General features: G+C 51.4%; 1 protein-coding gene across 1 annotated transcript in view; it reads right to left on the reverse strand.

Annotated features, from left to right (window-relative positions):
• The window catches only part of LOC140387114 (eosinophil peroxidase-like), a 221,004-nt gene that overhangs the window by 176,254 nt on the left and 29,034 nt on the right, over nt 1–15,716 (reverse strand). The window contains exons 3-4 of the mRNA XM_072470125.1: nt 15,000–15,005; nt 9,369–9,544 (exon numbers count right to left, since the gene is read on the reverse strand). Coding sequence (XP_072326226.1) covers nt 9,369–9,544; nt 15,000–15,005 — 182 coding nt within the window. The remainder of the gene's footprint in view (nt 1–9,368; nt 9,545–14,999; nt 15,006–15,716) is intronic.

Genomic DNA, 15,716 nt, shown 5'->3' on the forward strand with positions numbered 1-15,716 from the left:
GTACTGCGCTGTATTGTTCTATGTTCTATGTTCTATAAGCCAACTTGTGACAATAAGCGATTTTCATTTATTTTTTCATTTCATACGTGGTCACGATGCTGAACACGTTGATGAGCGCGGGTGCCTTCTCGAGGCCCCTGGAACTAGATGGAGCCCACCGAGACCTGGCAAGGAGGCCCAAGTCTAACGAGCCGCCGCAGGCGGTATTGCTGCGGTTCCACCACTTGGTGGACAATGAGTGTGTCCTACATTGGGCCTAAAAGGAGCGGAGCAGCAGGTGGGAGAATGCAGAGGTCTGTATATACCAGGACTGGAGCGCGGAGGTGGTCAAGAAGAGGGCCGGGTACAATCGGGCTAAGGCGGTTCTGCATCGGAAGGGGGTGAAATTTGGGGTGCTGCAGCCGGCGCGTTTTGTGAGAGTGTGGGCGTCGGTGGTTGGAAAGACAGGGCTCCGTTTGGGGGGGGTGGGGAGACGGGAGGCACGAGGTGGGGGAGCTGGGTTTAGGCCGCAAAAGGGAGCTGCGCCAGAGAGGGCGGGGCCAGTTTGATAGAAAGTGCGGGCTTTTTTCCCGTGCTAGGGAAGGAAGGGGGTGGGGCCGGGGGAAGGACGGTGTTGGAGAGGAGCGCCCGCTGATGGCAGGAGGGGGAGGGAGACTACCACACTGGGGGGTCGATGGAGCGGCGGGAGTGGCCGGGGTCAGCAGGAGTCAGCTGACTTGCTGGAGTGCTATGGGGGGAGCAACGCAGCTAGGGGGGCCCTAGCTTGAGGGGGGGGGGGGGAGAGAGAGGAGGGGGGAACTGGGTTGCTGCTGCATTGGCCAAAGGGGAGCTGGAGCTCGGAGAGAGAGTCGGGGAGGGGTCTGTCGCTTGGGGGAATGGATAGGGCGGGAGGCGCGTGCACGTGGCTGGCCTAGAAAAGGGGATGGCTAATCAGCAGGGGGCTGGTGCGGGAAGCCCCCTGATCCAGCTGATAACTTGGAATGTGAGAGGCCTGAATGGGCCGGTCAAGAGGGCCCGTGTGTTCGCGCACCTGAAGGGACTGAAGGCAGATGTGGTTATGCTCCAGGAGACGCATTTGAGGGTGGTAGATCAGGTTAGGCTGAGAAAGGGGTGGGTAGGGCAGGTTTTCCACTCGGGGTTTGACACAAAGAATCGAGGGGTGGCGATTTTGGTGGGGAAGCGGGTGTCGTTTGAGGCGCTGAACATCATGGCAGACAATGGAGGTAGGTATGTGATGGTGAGTGGTAAGCTGCAGGAGGTGCGAGTGGTATTAGTGAATGTATATGCCCCGAATTGGAACGATGCCGGGTTTATGCGCCGCATGTTGGGCCGGATTCCGGACCTGGAGGCAGTGAGCTTGATAATGGGGGGGGACTTTAACATGGTACTGGATCCAGCATTGGACCGCTCCAGGACCAGGACGTGTAAGAGGCCGGCTGCGGCCAAGGTGCTGAGGGGGTTTATGGACCAGATGGGAGGAGTGGATGCATGGAGGTTTGTCAGGCCAGGGGCCAGGGAATTTTCTTTTTTTTCCACGTCCATAAAGCCGACTCCCGGATAGGCTTCTTCGTTATGAGCAGGGCACTAATCCCGAGGGTGGAGGACACGGAGTATTCGGCCAGAGCCACCTCAGACCATGGCCCACAATGGGTGGAGCTGGAGCTAGGGGAGGAGAGGGACCAGCGCCCGCTGTGGCGCCTGGATGTGGGCTTGTTGGCGGATGAGTAGGTGAGCGGGTGGATCCGGGGGTGCATCGTAAGCTACCTAGAGGGTAATGATAATCGGAGGTGCATTTGGGGGTGGTCTGGGAGGCGCTGAAGGCGGTGATTAGGGGAGAGCTAATCTCCACTAGGGCCCACAAGGAGAGGAAGGAGAGAAGGGAGAGGGAGAGATTGGTGGGGGAGATTTTAAGGGTGGATAGGAGGTATGCAGAGCTCCCCGAGGAGGGACTACTCAAGGAGCGACGAAGCCTCCAGGCCGAGTTCGACCTGTTGACCACCAAGAAGGCAGAGGTGCAGTGGAGGAAAGCGCAAGGGGCAGTGTATGAGTACGGAGAGAAGGCTAGCCGGATGTTGGCACACCAGCTTCGGAAGCGGGAGGCAGCGAGGGAGATTGGTGGAGTTAGGGATAAAGGGGGGAACACGGTGCGGAGTGCAGTGCGGTGGGAATAAATGGGGTATTTAGAGACTTTTATGAGGGGCTGTATAGGTCTGAGCCCCTGACGGAGGAGGGGAGGATGCGCGATTTTTGGATCGGCTGAGGTTCCCGAGGGTGGAGGAGGAGCAGGTGGCTGGGTTTGGGGCAAAGGTAGGGCTGGAGGAGCTGACTAAGGGGCTGGGGAGTATGTAGGCGGGGAAGGCACCGGGGCCAGATGGGTTCCCGGTGGAATTTTACCGGAAGTACATGGACCTGCTGGGCTCTCTACTAATGAGGACTTTCAATGAGGCGAGGGAGGGGGGCCCTACCCCCGACGATGTCCAGGGCCCTGATCTCGCTGATCTTGAAGCGGGACAAGGACCCATTACAGTGTGGGTCGTATAGGCCAATCTCGCTCCTCAACGTGGACGCGAAGCTGTTAGCAAAGGTGTTGGCTACCAGAATTGAGGACTGTGTCCCGGGGGTGATTCACGAGGACCAGATGGGTTTTGTGAAGGGAAGGCAGCTGAATGCCAATGTGCGGAGGCTCCTTAACGTAATCATGATGCCTGCAGTGGAGGGGGAAGTGGAAATAGTGGCGACGATGGACGCGGAGAAGGCCCTTTGGGAAGTGTTGAGGAGGTTTGGGTTCGGGGAGGGGTTCATTAGTTGGGTTAGGCTACTTTACGAAGACCCGGTGGCGAGTGTGGCCACGAATCGGAGGAGGTCAGAATACTTTTGCCTGTACTGGGGGACGAGGCAGGGGTGCCCCCTATCCCCCTTGCTATTTGCATTGGCAATTGAGCCTTTGGATATGGCTTTGAGGGAGTCCAGGAACTGGAGGGGGCTGGTCCGGGGGGCGGAGGAACACCCGGTATTGTATGCCGATGACCTGTTACTGTATGTGGCGGACCCAGTGGGGGGGCTGCCGGTGGTGATGCGGATCCTCAGGGAGTCTGGGGACTTTTCCGGGTATAAGCTTTTTGTGGGGAAGAGTGAGCTCTTCGTGGTACACCCAGGGGACCAGGGAAGGGGGATAGTCGAGCTTCCATTGAAGAATGTGGAAAGGAGTTTTCGGTACCTGGGGATCCAGGTGGCCAGAGCTGGTGGCCAAGCTTAAATTGGCGCGACTGGTGGAGCAGATGGAGCAGGAGTTTAAAGGGTGGGATATGCTACCACTCTCCCTGGCGGGTCGGGTGCAGTCGGTGAAAATGACGGTGCTCCCGAGGTTCCTTTTTGTATTCCAGTGCCTCCCCATCCTGATCCCTAAGGCCTTTGTTAAGCGGGTCAGCAGGAGCATCATGGGATTCGTGTGGGCGAAAAAGACCTCGAGGGTGAGAAGGGTGTTTCTGGAATGGAGTAGGGACAGAGTGGGTCTACTGGGCTGCCAATGTGGCGATGATACTCAAGTGGGTAATGGAAGGGGAGGGGGCGGCGTGGAAGAGGCTGGAGATGGCGTCCTGTGTGGGCACAAGTCTGGGAGTACTGGTGACAGCACCGCTGCCGCTCCCGCCGACAAGGCACACCGCGAGTCCAGTGGTGGCAGCGACTTTGAAAATTTGAGGGCAGTGGAGACGCCACACAGGTGTGGTAGAGGCTTTGGTTTGGTCCCCGTTCCGAGAGAACCATCGGTTCGTCCCGGGGAGAATGGATGGAGGGTTCCTGAGCTGGCACACGGCAGGAATTAGAAGGATGGGGGACCTGTTTATAGATGGGACGTTTGCGAGCCTTGGGGCGCTGGAGGGAAAATTTGGGCTTCCCACCAGAAATGCCTTCAGGTACATGCAGGTGAGGGTGTTTGTAAGACGGCAGGTGAGGGAGTTCCCGCTGCTTCCAGCACGTAGGATCTAGGATAGGGTGCTCTCGGGGGGCTGGGTTGGAGAAGGTAAGGTCTCAGCGATCTACCAGGAGATGCAGGAGGAGGAGGAGACCTCGATGGAGGAGCTAAAGGGTAAATGGGAGGAGGAGCTTGGGGAGGAGATAGACGAGGGTGCGTGGGCGGGCGCCCTGGGCAGGGATAATTCTTCCTCCTCTTGCGCCAGGCTTCGCATATGACAGGGGCGAGGCTGAGCAGGTTCTTTGGGGTGGAAGACAGGTGTGTGAGGTGCTCGGGGAGCCCAGCAAATCATGCCCATATGTTCTGGGCGTGCCCGGCATTTGATGGTTTCTGGAGGGGCGTTGCGAGGACGGTGTCTAAGTTGGTGAACACCTGGGTGAAGCCGAGCTGGGGGTCAGCACTATTTGGGGTATTGGACGAGCCGGGAGTGCAGGAGGCGAAAGAGGCCGGTATTCTGACATTTGCGTCCCTGGTAGCCCGGTGGAGGATTCTGCTACACCGGCAGTGGAAAGATGCGAGGCCCCCAAGCGTTGGAAGCCTGGGTCAGCGACATGGCGGGATTCATTAAATTGGAGAGGGTAAAATGTGCCTTGAGAGGGTCTGTGCAAGGGTTCCTCAGGCGGTGGCAACCGTTCCTATACTTTCTAGCGGAGCGTTAGGAGGTGGTCAGCAGCAGCAGCAACCTGGGGGGGGGGGGTAACTTTGTGTTTACTACTGTGTTTATTATTGCTTAATGGGGGGTTTGTATATTGGGGGAATTTGTGATGTAGTTGTAAGATGTTTATTTATGTGTTCTTTGTTTTTCTTTTTTTGTAAGGTGTGGGGGGGGGTTTGTTGAAAATATGTAAAAATTTGAATAAAAATATATATTTTTTAATGATTTCGAATTGGTTTACACACCGGGCAAGCAGCTAATCATTGCAGATGCCCTGTCTCGCGCCATCACCTCGCCCTGTGAACAGGTCAACTTCATCCGCCAAATTGAGGCACAGGTGCAACTGTGTGCCTGCAACCTCCCGGCCTCAGACGAACGAGTCATCAACATTTGAGAAGAGACTGCCAAGGACCCTCTTCTGCAGCGGGTCATACATCACCTTGCAAATGGTTGGCAGAAAGGGCAATGCCCCCAGTTCTTTAATGTCAAGGATGACCTAACAGTTGTCGAGAGGATCCTCCTCAAGCTGGATCGTATCGTTATTCTTCACAGCCTCCAGAGCTTAGTGCTCAAACAGATCCACGAGGGACACCTCGGTATGGAGAAATGCAGGTGCAGGGCCTGGCAGGCTGTCTATTGGCCTGGCATCAACGAGGACATATCCAACATGGTCCTCAATTGTGCAACTTGCCAGCGTTTCCAACCTGCTCAGCCCAAAGAAACACTACAGCAACACGAGATTGTGACCTCTGGATGGTCTGAGGTGGGAATCAACCTTTTTCATGCTAATGGGCATGACTACATCCTTATAATTGACTACTTCTCGAGTTACCCCGAAGTGGTGAAACTGTCCAACCTCACATCAAGGACTGTCATCAAGGCCTGCAAGGAGACATTTGCCAGGCATGGTATTCCGCTCACAGTCATGAGCGACAACGGTCCCTGCTTCCACAGCCAAGAGTGGTCCAACTTTGCGAAGCTATACCAGTTCAAGCACATTACACCAAGCACACATTACCCGCAATCTAACGGGAAGGTCAAGAAAGGGGTGCATATCGTGAAGCAACTGCTCTGCAAGGCTGCGGACTCAGCTTCTGACTTTAACCTTGCGCTCCTGGCGTACAGGGCAACCCCTCTGTCCACCGGTATGTCTCCAGCACAACTCCTTATGAATCGTGACCTGCGGACGACTGTTCCGGCCATTCATTTACCTGACCTGGATCACCTCCCAGTGCTGCTAAATGTGCAGCAACTCAGGAACCGGCAAAAGCTGACATACGATGCTCATGCTACTGATTTGCCTGTGCTCTCTCCAGAAGATGCTGTTCACATCAAGTTGCCTGGTGGAGGATGGTCAGCTCCAGCTGTTGTTCTTCGACAGGCTGCTCCCAGGTCGTTCGTGGTTTGCATGGTTGATGGATCCATTGTCAGGCGCAACAGAAGGGCACTACGCAATCTTGTCTGCCCACCACCGGATCTCACGTTCCCAGCTGTCGTTCTGCCTTTTCCGGACACCTCGCTCCACGAGGTCACCAATCTGGCTGCAATCCCGCCTGTCAAGGCGCCGTCATCCCCACCTCCACCTCTCAGGCGGTCGACAAGGATCCGACGCCAGCCCCAGAGATTGAACTTATAAATATTTCCTTTGTACATATTGTTCTGTATCTGCATGTTAGACACCTTACATGTACATATGCATTCACTCGCCATTTGCTGTAAATAGTTATATCTGTAATTATGTTGTATAGGCTCTAAGCAACCGACAATTTGTTTAAAAAGGGGGGATGTCATAATATGCACCCATGCACATCATGAGGTAAAAACAGGCAATGACAGACACCCAGGTTAGCCAATCAACATACAGGACAGAACACAACCAATCACCAGACAGAACACCAGACGGGGGCTTCCAACTATAAAACACACGAGGCATCAGCACTCCACCTCTTTCCACTGGTGACAACTGTAGTGACAGTCAGGGTGTATATATCAGTCAGCACCTTCTACATGTGGATCAGAGCTAGCCTGGTCTAGTAAGTTAGAGTTAGTACACTTAGAGTAGTAGAGTGTCAACCCACAGCCGCTGTGTGCATTGTTACAGAAGTTCAATAAATCGTATTGAACCAGCGCCTGCATTTGGTGTATGCTTTACAGTTCATCTGCATCCTGTTGCAGTCCGTGTTACCTCAGGGTGAATAACACAACAGCGCTTAGGGTCTCGAGGGAGTGGAGGGGTATTTAATGTGAGGGGGTGGGGTGGAGCACCGAGTTTCTTTGTATGCGGATGATCTCCTGCTGAATATTTCGGACCTGGTCGGAAGCTTTGACAGGATCATGGGAAATTTGGGACGGGTTAGCCTCTTTTCGGGGTATAAGCTCAACGTGGGAAAAAGTGAGGAGGCTGCCACTTCGGCTGGTAGGGGCAAGATTTTTTATCTCGGAATACAGGTGGCATGGAGTTGGGTCCAGCTGCCTAAGTTGAACTTGGCGTGGTTGGTGGAGGGAATGAAGTCGGACTTTAAAAGGTGGGATGTGCTGCCATTGTCATTGGCTGGTCAGGTCCAGATGGTAAAGATGACGGTGTTGCTGAAGTTTTTGATTGTGTTTCAGAACCTCCTGATCTGTGTGCCCTTTTTGAGAAAGGTTAATGGGATGATTCGGAGGTTCTTGTGGGCAGGTAAGGCTCTGCGGGCTAGGAGGGTGTTCTTGGAGAGGGATCGGCGGGGGGGGGGGGGATGGTTTAGCGTTGTCGAACTTGCAAAACTATTACTGGGCAGCAAACATTGCAATGGTTAGGAAGTGGGCAGTGGAGGAGCAGTTAGTATGGGGGAGATGGCAGTGCCCTCATGTAAAGGGATCAGTTTGTGGGCACTATTGCTGGCACCCCATCCATTCTTGTTGGCCAGATATTCCACGAGCCCATTGATGGTATCAGCATTGAGGTGTGGAACCAGTGCTTGCAGCATTTTACAATGGAAGGCAGATCCCTGTGGGTGCTGATTTGTGACAATCATATATTTGCCCTGGCGGGGTTAGATGTGAGATCCTGGGGGTGGGATAGAATATTTTAGGGATTTGTTTTTGGAGGGAGGTTTTCAGACTTGGAAAACTGGAGGAGAAAAATCAATTGCCGAAGGGGAATGGGTTCCGGTATCTGCAAGTCAGGGACTTTATGAGGAAGGAGGTGGCTTTGTTTCTGGAAGTGCCACACCCAGCGCTGCAGGAAAGCTCCTGCCCGAGGAGGAAATAGGAGAGGGCAGGGTCTCAGGCATACATGAGGAACTGTTGAAGAGAGAGAGTGCCCCGATGAAGAAGCAATGTTAGCATTAGTGACGAGAAGGCTAGAATACAAGAGCAGGGATGTACTTCTGAGACTGTATAAGGCTCTGGTCAGATCCCATTTGGAATATTGTGAGCAGTTTTGGGCCCCATATCTAAGGAAGGATGTGCTGGCCTTGGAAAGGGTCCAGAGGAGGTTCACAAGAATGACACTGGAATGAAGTACTTGTCATATGAGGAACAGTTGAGGAATCTGGGTCTGTACTCGTTGGAGTTTAGAAGGGTGAGAGGGGATCTCAGTTAAACTTACAGGATACTGAGAGGCCTGGATAAAGTGGACATGGAAAGGATGTTCCCACTAGTGGGAAAAACTAGAACCCGAGGGCACAGCCTCAGACTGAAGGGATGATTCTTTAAAACTGAGATGAGGAAGAGTTTCTTCAGCTAGAGGGTGGTGAATCTGTGGAAGTCTTTGCCACAGAAGGCTGTGGAGTCACTGAGTGTCTTTAAGACAGAGATAGATAGGTTTTTGACTAATAGGGGGATCAAGGGTTACGGGGAGAAGGCAGGAGAATGGGGATGCGAAAAATATCAGCCATGATTGAAAAGCCCAAATGGCCTAATTCTGTTCCTATGTCTTATGGTCTTATGGTGTTCGGAGGTTAGGCATAAGTGGGAGGAAGGGTTGGGTGGGGTTTTGGGGGCTGGAGTATGGAGCAAGGTTTTGCGGAGAGTTAATGTGTCCTTGTCGTGCACAAGATCAAATTTTATTCAGTTTAAAGTGGTGCACAGGGCCCACATGACAGTGTCCCGGATGAGTCAGTATTTTCTAGGAGTGGGGGATAGGTGTGGGCGATGTGAGGGGGCATGGGCAGGGAACCATGTCCATATGGTTTGGGTGTGTCCATAGTTAGGGGGGGTGGTTGGACAGGATTGGACAGATATAATGTCAAAGATTTTGGGAATAAAGGTGGCTCCGAGTCGCAGGTGGAAATATTTGGAGAGTCGGAGGATCTGGGAATGCAGGTGGGGGGAGAGAGGCCGATGTGATAGCCTTTGCCTCACTGATAGCCCAGAGATGGATTGTGTTGTGATGGAGGGACTCAGTGCCGCCGAGTGCAGAGGTACGCATGAGTGTTTTGGCAAAGTTCCTGCACTTAGAAAAAAATTTAAGTTCAGCATCAGAGGTGCAGAAGAGGGGTTTACCTCAAGGTGGAAGCTATTCATTGACTTCTTTCAGGAGTATCGCCGAGGGGGTGGGGAGGGGTCGGCCGTATTTATGATGGTTGCACCTTTCGTCAGGCAATGCTGGTTGGATTATCTTTCCTTGAAAATGAGTGAGGAAACTAGCATTTACCTTCGCCCTGCAAGATAGAAGCCTCAGCTCCTACTCCAATTTAAACAGCAATATTCCAGTCAGATGCAAACATGTGGCGGTTCAGAAACCCCTTCTATACTGACCTGAGATGTTGAGTGAACGTTTGTGGATTCGATGAACACTCTGTCGGATGAGGCTCAATGTCGTTTGCAAGTACTCCGCGGATCGCGCTACGTTCCTGGTCTTTGCCACAGGCTGCTTGAAGAAGGTCATTAAGTCCCTTATGCTTGCAGATCTTTTCAAGAGTTTCTGTTTCATACTATAATGACAGAAAACCATTTTGAAGCACAAATGAAATTGTAATTATTTGTAAAAAGCACATCAAAATATTGTAATGTTGATACGCTGACCTCAAAGGAGGGGGAAAAATCATGGGGCGGAATTCTCCGACCCCACACCGGGACGGAGAATCGGCGTGGCACCGCGCGAATCGCGCCACGTCGGGACGCAATTCTCCACAGAGCGGAGAATAGGCGCCATCACCGCTGGCGTGGTCGGTGTGGCGCCGGTCGGGGTATGTGCCGACTCTCCGGGCCGGATGGGCCGAGCGGCCGTCAGCAAAAAGCCGAGTCCCGCCGGCGCCGTTCTAACATCCTCCGAGCCGGCGGGACTCGGCGTTGAAGGGTCCGGGGGCGGCCCGTGGGAGGGGGGCGGGGTCTGGCCCCGGGGGGAGCCTCCGTAGTGGCCTGGCTCAGGGGCCCACCGATTGGTGGGCCGGCCTCTCTGTCTGGGGGCCTCCTGTAGCCCTGCGCCATTTGGCGTCGGGGCCGGCATGGGGAAGAAGGCCACTGCACATGCGCTAGGTGGCGCCGGCCCAACTGCTCATGCGTGGACACCGCGGCATCAAGTTGATGCCGGGATCGGCAGCTGGAGCGGCATGGGCTGCTCCAGCATCGTACTAGCCCCCTGGGCCGGTGAATAGGGTCCCAGAACGGGTGCTGATGCTGGAGTAAAACACTCCCATTTTTACGCCGACGTCGACACTTAGCCGCCCGATGGGGAAATCGCGCCCGATGGGGAAATCGCGCCTATGTTTTGTTCACTGACCTCTGGAAAAGAAGATTGGTCTTACATTAAAGCTTGCATGAGTTTCTTCCCAAGCCCAGTTCCTGGTATATCAGAAATCTGCCACAAAATAGCCCTAACTTGTGTTTCTGCTGAATAGAAACACACCAAGAGCATGGAAATGAACTCAAAAATGTGCTTTGGAAAACTGTGACAGACATGCTCCACGATTGTGGTGCATTATTCCTTCCCATTCTCCTCAATGATTTCAGTGAGTTGACCAGTCCATCATCCTCCAATCTTTCCCCTCTATCAAGCTCAGTGAATCTGCTGTTAATTGGTTCCACTAATCTCTATTTGATGAGAACAAGAGCATCCCTACTAAAGGATTCTCTTCTTCTCTCCAGACCTCGCTGGACCAAGAAGGATCCACTCCTTGGCCTCCTCCTCTCGTTCATTTACATGCTGACCATTGGCAGGCACATTCGCGGATACTCCATCAGTTTCCACATATACCTAGCTGCATCTCTCCTTTGATACCTCCGCAGCTTCTGTGCTATCAGTCTGCTTATCTGACAGTTGGTATTGAATGAGCTGCAATCTTTCCAGCTAAATAATAGGAAGATAAAAGCAGTCAACTTGAGGCCCCATCACAAACTCTGTATCCTCACCACCAACTCCGTCTCCCTCTTTGTCTCTTGTCTAATGCTGAACCTGACCGTTCGCTACCTTAGCATTCTGTTCAACTTTGAGATGATCTTGAATCCCTATACTCTTTCACAAATGCTACTTATTCCCATTCCCCTAATGATGCCTGTCCCATTGGATATGCTTCCAAGGCTCTTTACCTCAGCCAATGTTCTGCAAAATCCTTATCCGTAATTTTGCCTCCTCCAGACTCAATTACTCCAGTGCTCTCTTATCAGGCCTCTTAACTTCGGTAAGCTCCAAATCAACAAAAACTCTCAGTATCTTAAACTACACATAGTCTAGTTTACCCATCACCTCTGTCCTTGTTGATCAAATTGCTGCCCCAGGACTTCAGATTTAATTTGGATGTTCTTTATGCTTAAATAGTTCCGTGGCCTTGTCTGACCCTATATTACATAGATTACATAGAACATACAGTGCAGAAGGAGGCCATTCGGCCCATCGAGTCTGCACCGACCCACATTAATCCCTCACTTCCACCCTATCCCCGCAACCCAATAACCCCTCCCAACCCTTGTGGACACTACGGGCAATTTTTAGCATGGCCAATCCACCTAACCTGCACGTCTTTGGACTGTGGGAGGAAACCGGAGCACCCGGAGGAAACCCACGCAGACACGGGGAGAACGTGCAGACTCCGCACAGACAGTGACCCAGCGGGGAATCGAACCTGGGACCCTGGCGCTGTGAAGCCACAGTGCTATCCACTTGTGCTACCGTGCTGCCCCACGGTATATGTGAAGCTTCTATTCAAACCTAGGCCTTCTTCAAATCTTTCTTTCTTGGCCCAGTGCCCATGTTTCCTCAGGCTTCTGTGAAGTACTCCAAGGCATATTTTGATGGCAAAGGCACAATAAGAATGCAATTTATTCTTGTATCTGCGCTGCGTTATGGCCCTTTCGGCATACTCCTACTGGAGTTGTGGTGAGAGCTCACTGAAATGGTAGTGAAATTTTAGCCCTCCACCCTCTATTCAAAGTGTTATGAATGCCACGGATTGTGGTTTTTTTCCCAGTCAACAGTCAATCTGAGTCACCCGTTGTGTTATTTTTGCCACGTAATAAATAAGTGTGAATTGAATGTACTTGTTGGTTGATATCCTGGCGCATTATTAATTACTTTTACTGTCAAATTGAGGAGGTATTATGATTTATTCTAGGTGTCTCTGGTTTACCCTCCTGGGTCTTCCGACATTTAGCCAGATATTGGGAAACTTTGGTGCACTGCTGTTCACTGGCGACATGAGGTTCAATTACAGGAGTGGATGGTGACATGGGACCCAAGTAGATGAGTGCCCCAAACCACCTGAAATTCTGATAGCACCTAGTAACTTAATTGGGAGGTGACCCTTACATGGGACTTCCTTTTGTGACCGCTCCATGTCCCCTCTCCACATTTTGAGATCTCCTCTTGTCCCCTACCCTTGCCCCATGCCTGAAACACTAGTCTTTCATGGCGCACAGCTCCCAGTCATTTGACCTGTATTTTTATGCCGTTTTACCTTTCTCTCTCTCTTTATGCGGAGGTGTGCTGGGCCTGTACTGGACCAGAAGAACTTGAAGATGCAGATCTGCCGGACTGGCTGTGTGCAGCCTGTTTCCGGTCCATGCATGCGCTGGAAGCCTGATGTTTGTCAGGACTTGGGAGCTCCCAACTTCCACGCGCAACATTAAGGGAAGCTTGGGTTTCATAACAAATACTAATCACACCTTGTGTGGCACAAGCACGAAACAGTTTGAGCTAATTTAACAAATCAGTTTCAAAATGGGTGTAGGAACCTTATTTCAATGAAGGCCTGCACAAATGCAGAAGGTATTGAATGATCGAGCAGGCTAGAAGGCCAAATCATCTATTCTTTCTTACGCTCTTATGTTCAAAGTTGCCCTAACTTATTTACAGCAGCGAACCAACCCTCTGTACAGCTCAGACATGGACAGCTGCCTTGTTAAATCATTCAGGCTATTTTTGGCTCCTAAACAGGCAGAACAATATTGAATTTAGAAGGCATTGCCGCAGTAAATGCGGTAGCACAGACCAGTTCAGTGCTAAAACAACACTTGCACATGGGCAATTCTGAAGGATGCCTCAGGCACTCAACAGAGTATACATCAAGATGTATTGTGTTCTGCTGCATTCTCGCAAAACCCTGCCCTTACGAGGACTTCGCTTTTTGACACAAACTATGTCTCAACCTGCTGTTGAGGAGGAGGCAACAAACAGAGACAGTCATGACTCAGTCATTCATGATTGATCTATCTGCCTATGGTGAACATATCCCAATTCATCCTTCACCAACTGTGCGTTAAGCTTTACTTCTTCTCTGTCACTGACCATTATAACAAGCTGCCACAAAAAATTCAAAACCGAGTTATAAATCAAACCATGCTATAGTGCTTCCAAGAGTCAGTTTGTGCATTGCATTTCTGCCTTTCTGCCATTTGCTCTGTCTGGTCCAGTACTTTTACACATTGCCGCCCAGTGGCGACAGAATCACTGGTGGACAACTGCTGATTTTCAAGAGGGGAGGCTGCAAGATGTCATCGCAGGATGACCTCAAATAGTCCTAGCCCTAGAAAGCTGGATCAAGATAATATCATCTCAACATAGGAGACAGCAATGTGCCTGGCTGACTGAGAGGCAACAGCAAGAATCTGGGAGAGTGGCAGTGGTTACGGGGGAGGGGGACAAATGCAGTCATCCTGAGGAGGGAGAGTAGGTATATGCTCCTTGGAGCTCCTGCCAGTCCCTCAGTAAGATGCTTCAGCAATCCTAGCAATGTGGCGGAGGACCGGCTGCTGTGATACCCTGCAAATCTATTTAAGCTTGCATGGCAGTAAGCTTAACTTCCATTGTAATTGAGTGGCTTCTGCCTGAGACAAGGCCCATTAGGACCTGCATCGTGGATGGCTCCACATGCTGGTCACCACTTCCAAGCTGGAAATGATGCTCTCTAAGCTGTGCATAAAACCCTAAGCCAAGTTAATGCCAGTCTCCTTCATTCTCGTTGACATCGATGTCAAGACAAGTTTTCCCAATGGAACACACATTTCAGAGTGCTTACCCACAGCTCTTCTTTATAGACCAGCCCTTCAAAGTTATCATCTGAGTCCTTTGCAGCAGAACTCAAGTACGACCTTTCCTTCACTTGTGCCATCTTTGACCGTTTCCTGGTTTTGTAAGGTTAAGTGGGTGAGGGGGTCGGGTGGGTTCAATGGTGGGGTGCCGGGTGGCTGGAGGGCTCAGGTGGTCAATATTGTAGTTGGGGATGGGGGGTAGTTGGGGGTTTGGCAGATAGTTGATGAGGTGGAGGGTAGTTGCGTGGGGGGTAGCCAGGGAGTGGGTAGAGGAGAATCTAGTTAGGACATTGGGGGAGGGCGATCGGATGGCCCAATGTGTTCACAGGATGGGATCAGTACTGTGATTACCCAGGATTTAGAGCTCGTTTTAATTCTTCCAACTATTCTGTTTAGGAAGTCAGAATCATTCAAAATCTTTGATATAAATTTGAATTTCGGAGGTTTCCAGATGCAGGGGAATTGCCCAACAGAAGTTGAAATTTCCTGGACAATTCCCGCATAGTCACCATGTGCTGGCTTCCCAGGGGCTCCACAACATCTTCTGGCGACCCTCCGGAGAATGGAAGACCAGGGCCTACATTTATTTTATTATCTGTCTTCCTGCTCCTTCACCACGTTCTCTTTCATTAGTGTCTGGCCAGATAGCAGTTGAGTTTCGGGAAGAAGACAGAGGGTTGAGTGGTCAGGGGGATTTACAAGCTCCAGGTGATGAAAGAGAGAGGTGCGTGTTTACACCATCTGGAGCTTGTAAATCAGAGGAGATTACAGGACGAGGGGTGAGCGGGATGCGTGAAGAAGGATCGGGTTTGAACATATCAGCAATGGTTGCAGACCTGGACCTGACCAAAGTCTTATTATAACCACTCTAATGATGGTGACTCTAACAGTCTCCTCCATCAGGGTAAAAAGATGCGGCCATACCTGTCCCTTACCAATTAGGCACCTCTACCCCAGTTATATACCACCTTGCCCTGTGAGAAAGAAGGAAGTGTGGAGTTATATATTTGAGTAATTGGTTATTATGATTGAATGGCTGACAATGTATGCAAGTTATGAGGTGTGGTTAAGGGTAAGAAGAAGCTATGCATTCTATGTATGAGTCGTGATTGTTGGTAACTGTTGCCAGGGAAATGATTGAGCGTGCTGCATCAAGCAGTATCTGAAATGAGTCATACTGCTGATAAGATTTGGCATTTGAAGGTGAATTCACTGACCCGGACTATTTGAATGAAGTAATATAACGTTGTGCCTCACTACATCAAGATCCATGGGACTGGCCTCATGCCATCGATTGCCACAGATATCTGAGTGTGCTGCAGACCTTCTGGCTTCCTATGTGTCGAGGACTCTCTCTGTGCCTCCTGAGTATGACCAGTGGGACATCAGATAACCTGACAGTATGCCCCCCTAGCCTGTTCTGCCATCATTGAGTGTTCTTCGTACCTATACTCTACTGAAACTAGGCCCAGTGCCTCCTCCAGCTAGAATGCACTTCCCCTTTATGAGACGCAGACTGTCTTTAATAAATGTAGGCTAGCTTTAAGTAATGCCAGTATCCCATGATCTTAAGACCCCTGTTATCCACGCAGCCACTCAAGAACACATTAGCACTGGCTGCATGCAGCTAGCGAGCAGGTC

Source organism: Scyliorhinus torazame, chromosome 12, assembly GCF_047496885.1.
Source record: "Scyliorhinus torazame isolate Kashiwa2021f chromosome 12, sScyTor2.1, whole genome shotgun sequence".
NCBI classification, from domain to species: Eukaryota; Metazoa; Chordata; class Chondrichthyes; order Carcharhiniformes; family Scyliorhinidae; genus Scyliorhinus; species Scyliorhinus torazame.